This window comes from Linepithema humile, chromosome 2 (assembly GCF_040581485.1).
Source record: "Linepithema humile isolate Giens D197 chromosome 2, Lhum_UNIL_v1.0, whole genome shotgun sequence".
NCBI classification, from domain to species: Eukaryota; Metazoa; Arthropoda; class Insecta; order Hymenoptera; family Formicidae; genus Linepithema; species Linepithema humile.
Window position 1 is genome coordinate 27,924,779 of NC_090129.1, and position 5,741 is coordinate 27,930,519.

The 5,741-nt window shown below is 29.4% G+C and overlaps 1 protein-coding gene across 1 annotated transcript; it reads left to right on the forward strand.

The window, feature by feature from the left end:
- On the forward strand, positions 1-2,916 carry LOC105677320 (uncharacterized). The gene is made up of 7 exons (XM_012375865.2): positions 1-357; positions 1,028-1,336; positions 1,405-1,558; positions 1,625-1,782; positions 2,224-2,337; positions 2,405-2,558; positions 2,640-2,916. The coding sequence occupies exons 1-7, from the start codon at positions 173-175 to the stop codon at positions 2,805-2,807; spliced, it is 1,242 nt and encodes a 413-aa protein (XP_012231288.1). The 5' UTR covers positions 1-172; the 3' UTR covers positions 2,808-2,916.
- The last annotated feature ends 2,825 nt before the right edge of the window (positions 2,917-5,741 follow it).

The window sequence follows — 5,741 nt, forward strand, 5'->3', positions numbered from 1 at the left end:
CCCAAGTCTGGTGTTAGCAGTCCAGTATACATTATAGATGTTTGTGATTAGGCCGGTGTACCGTTCTAGCAACTCTGGTTCTAGGTTCTAGTGTAGCGTCAAGTGCACATACCGATTCTCACATTGTGGTGTTCATATTCTTGTGTGATAACGTCCAATTAGAAAGACAAATATGTCTCTCTTCGACATTTTACCAACCGAAATATTGCTAATAATTTTTAATTTATGTGATGTGTATACTTTACTACAGCTCAACAGGGTATGCAAAAAATTTCATGAAATATCAGAAATTGTCTTAAATAAAAAAAGTAACCATTTGCTTGTTACGAATGAGGTGTCGAAAAAATTTTGTGAACGGTAAGTTAAATATAGTTTAATTCTTATTTGTATTTCAATTTATTCTAAAATTTTTTTTGTAACACGTAAAATGTCGAACCAATTTTTCATAATTTTCACTTCATATTATTGTTCCTGCTCTGTCTTAAAATCATATGTTCGCTAATGCTCCACAGTATTATATTTCTCCAAGTAACGACTTTTGCCAGTATATGTATTTTCTATAGTTTTTCTATCTGTCTCTACCACGGTTTATTACATCACATTTCCATTCTCTCAACAAGCACATCAGCGCGGATGTGCCCCCTCTTTCATTTTTCAATCAATAGCTATGAGAAATTTACTCATTATATCTGTCGACGTTACAATATTCTCTGTACTTTTGCACAAAATAAATCGATAAAATCACTCTTAATTTTCATCAAAGCAATTATTAATAGAAAATTATTTTCAGATAACAAAAATATTTTTTTTTAAATAAAGTACAATATATGTTGATAAATCTTTTTCATACATACTAACGTTAAGTCATAGCTTTTTGTCGTATTTTTAGTTCTGCAAAACTTGATTTAATTTTTTAAGCATGTCTTTTTAAAATACATTTTTATATTTACATATTATCAGTATGTAAAATATTTTCGATTTTACATAAGATCACATTGAAGAGCGTACGTTTTACTTTCTTTTACAGATGTACAGAACAATTATCTTCGTACAACTGGAAATTTATTATGCATTACAACTGGAAATATGGAATATGTAATAAACGTTTCATACGTGACGTACTTATATATTCCACAGAAGATATGAGATTCATGAGAATGGAGGAAAAATGTCTAAAAATGACTGAAAATACAATTTGCTTTTATGACGAAGATATTCTTTCAGCTTTTAATCGTGCAAAGGACGGTAACATTACGGGAAACATAATATGTGGAACTTGTAACTGTCAATTTTCAAGCATTGCTTATTGCAATGATATAATTATAAGCGGCCACGAGTAAATATTTATTTATAAATTTTGTTTTACGTTTATTTTTTTTTTATTTTTTACAAAAATTCTTGCAGAGATGGTAGTATTAGGCATTGGAGAATTGAATCGCGGAATAACATTAATAATATTCAACAATTAAAAGCACATTCCAATGTATATGGTGAACACGTTTCGAACATAGAAGCAACAACGCAACATATTATATCAAGTTCTTCAAATTTAATAAAAGTAAGATTAAAAAATTTGGAATTATGCTATGTTAATGTAGAATGTAAAAAGTCCGTTTTTATTTAGATACAGAAAAATACACTTGAAAATGATAATTTTGCGAAAGAAAACAAAACAATTTATAGAGGCAAAAAATTGATTCAGTCAATTTCATTAGACCCTACAGAAACAAAAGTTGCTGCTAGTACCGAAGAATCATTTCTAATTTATGATATTAAAAAACAGTAAGTTATGTTTCAATTAATTAATCGATATCTACAAATGTTCAATTAAAAGTTGACTCTGTTTGTACAGACACTATTATATGATTCTAATTTGTAATTATAACTTAATGAGTTATATAACATACTGGCGTAAACCTTAAAGGAGCGGTGGTGGCCCACTGTGGAAAAAAGAGGGCGGTATTAGAGAAAATCTGTCTGATGTCTGTTTTCGTTATTATAATATCCCCCATCATAACGGTAGTAAATGTGGAAAGAAAACAGATCCTCTAGTATTGCAATCTTTTGGCCGCAAACTACATATTAGTTTTTACGCGAAAGGCTCGCTCCAGTATATTATATAGCCCGATGACAGGAGAGGAGTTTAATCTCCTTTCTCTAGTCTTCTAGGTTTTTATGTATATTGGGAATAATATGCAATAAACTAATGTAAAGCTATTTTAGTTGTAAAGTAATGGATAAACGTATAACTGATAATACTTGTTCTCAACTACTATGGCAAGATCCTCACACTATTCTCATGCTTTATAAACAAGAGGTTAAAAAAATGGATATAAGGTATTAGATCTAATCGTTGACATTAACTGGTTATTCAATTAAGTTATATTTGCTACTGCAATTTTAGAACACGCGAATTTGTACGTACATGGAATGTTTCTGTCCTAAAAAGTGTTCGTGAATTACACAGTCTTTCTTCAGATAATTTGTATACTATTATGACGGGAACGAATGTTAGTGCAGTACTTCTATGGGATCAAAGATTAAATGATTGCATTCAAGTTTGTATTACTTTTAAATTTTATGTATCTTGCAATGACTTTTATTAATAATCTATTATTAACTGTCTTAAAAATTTTTAGACGTATGATATACATCATATTTTTAACAACCCTGTACATTCTGTGGAATTTGATAGCACCCATATGTATGCTGTTACAGATTTAAATGGTATGGTTGAATTTAATTTTAAGGAAGGAGACTATTATAATCGCGCTGAAAGGAAAAAGTATTTTAGCAATTATATTTAAATAAAAAAAGTTGACTAAGAATTTTTTTTCTAAAATACTTTGATTGTTTACATAAATTATATACATAATGTCACGAAATATAAAATGAATAATAAATCTTTGTATGTAATATGTATGCTTCAAAAATCCATATTTATCAAAATATAACATTAGCGTGTTCAAAATATATTAGTCCAAAACAAAAAAGAGATTTCTATTTCTTTGCGCTGGCCACTAATTAACAGGCAAGCATGTCCAATCCGTGCAAAAAACAACGTCGAAAGTATTTATAAAATTAATTTTAAATAAAAGCAACAAACTGGTATGTTTAAGAAATTTTTATATAGACTACGCGGTGAAAAATTTCTCATACATAATTAGACAAAAATAGTACATATCTAATTATACAAAATTATATACCGAATTTGTCCATACATAAATAGATACACCTATATATAAATGAATATAAATATATATATTTATATATGATTATATAAAGGTGTGTATGAGTTAATATACATTTTCTTGTTTTATTTTGTTGTGTTTTTATTGCGCAAACATAAAGTACATAATCATACATACATTACATCATATATACCTATACAACACACAAAGATTGCATACACATTGCATTAATCTTTCATCGCAATGTTGCAATATTGCAAATTTACTGCAAAATGTTGTTGCATCATTGCTGTGGGATTGCAGCAACGTTAAAATGTCCGCTTTTAGGAAGATTGTAACGAAATATTACAGTAATATTGCAATGTAATGAATTTGCAATAATTCATTGTTATTGCAATCTTAAAATAATGTTGCATATATTTTTATTTATTCGGACATTTATCTGTCCGATTTTTGAACAATCAGTTCAATATCTGAATTCCCTGTGTTGAGGTCGTATCAGAAAAATTAAATTGATAAAAATAATTACTATGTCTTTAATCTTACTAGCCATTCTTTGCAAGTTTCATGTAATCATCATGACTAAAACTTAAATACGAGATAGATTTTGCAACGCGCGTCGCATAGCGGTAAACGAACAAACTAGCAATTACCGAATATTGCTATTGCAATGTTATTGGAATGTTGCTGTCACATTCTCATGAAATGTTACAATTACAGGTTGCAATAATGTCTCAACAATATTACATTGCAACTTGCAAGATTGTAACATTGCTGCAATGTAATTGCAATGTTCTGTGCTGTATGGGCAGTAAGAGTGACTTGATGAGGTCCTTTCTTAAAAATCTCTTCTTTAAATACCCCAAGCACTAATTTTCGAACTATTTGTATCACTCATAAAATGTATTTATATCTCATGTTATTCATTTTTCTCATATTATTTAGAAATACAATAAATAACATATATCTCTTATAAATGTAAAATAGTGTTTTTTTATTTTATTTTGTTTATATTCCTCTCTTGCATGCACGCGCGCGATAAGAAAAAGGTATAAAAACTTTTAGAAAAGTAAAATATTTCTAAATCAAGGCATTAAGTGAAATTAAGGAAAAAGTGACACAATTAGCCAGAATTTCTCGTTTATACAAAATCATATACAATTGCGTATGACTATATCTGAAATTTGCTTCTTACTTATATATGTTTATACATGATGCAAGACTTATACATAATCATATATTAGACCAGTGCTCGGAATTAGTCTGAACTTTTCAGCCGATTTCCGTGATATACGCCTCCTTTCCTCTCCTTACCGCGCGCGCCGCAGCCGCTAGGGCCAGCGCCGCCGAGCGTTAGGAGCGGCACTATCCGATTATGAGTGGGTTTTTCTCCCTATTTATTAAAATTTAAAAAAATTTATTGAAATTTATTAAAAATAAATTTTTTATTTTTAAATTTATTTTTAATAAATAAATTTTAATAAATTTTTTTAAATTTTAATAAATAGGGAGAAGAACCTACTCATAATCAGATAGTGCCGCTCTTAACGCTCGGCGGCGCTGGCCCTAGCGGTTGCAGCGCGCGCGGTAAGGAGAGGAGAGGAGGCGTATACCACGGAAATCGGCTGAAATGTTCAGACTAATTCCGAGCACTGTATTAGACTAACAGAGATTCATATATAATTATATATAAAATATTGTGGACATTATATATAAGTATGTATAAAAAGTACTTATATGTAATTTTATACTGCAGTCGCTCCATTTATATACAGGGTGTATTAGAACTGGCGGAAAAGTTTTTAATGCCAGATTCTTCATGAAATTCTAAGACGAAAAGCTCTTTACAAAAAAATGATCCGATGAATAGAATTTGAATGGTGAGGCATTAAAGTTGACGTATGGGAGCGCATGAAACTCGCGCGGTCAGGATCGGCACGACCGAGTTTGGCACACGTTTCACTCATGACTCGTGTATCGTGGCGATGAGTTTTTCTCATTATTCTACATTATTCTGCTATTAGTAATATGAATTAATTATTAATTAATCTTATTAATAATGATATTTATCTTTATTTATCAATAATTACTTGTGTACTTTGATTACGTACTAGTTGCATAGTCCTTAAACGTAGGATATGCGGGATATTGATTAGATTAACTTAACAAATGACAAATTTAAAATAAATAATTAATAAATAAATTGACCATAATTTTATCAATCAATTAATTAATTAATTACTCAAATAACTGAAATTAGTTTTCCATATTTCCCCATGTTTAAAAACTAAGCAACTAGAACGTAATAGAGAATAAATCAATAATAAATAATTTAATAATTGTGTAAGTAATATCGACTAAGATTTCAGAAGAATGTGAAAAATTTCAAATACGTATTTTTTATGAAATATCGGGTTTAATGTCTTTCGATTAATTTGAAAAGAATTATAATTGCTCTATGTACATTATAAAATAAACAAATTATAGCAAGTGTTCAAAATGTCCACCACCCACTGCAATGCATAGACGTGCACGTTTGATTACATTTTT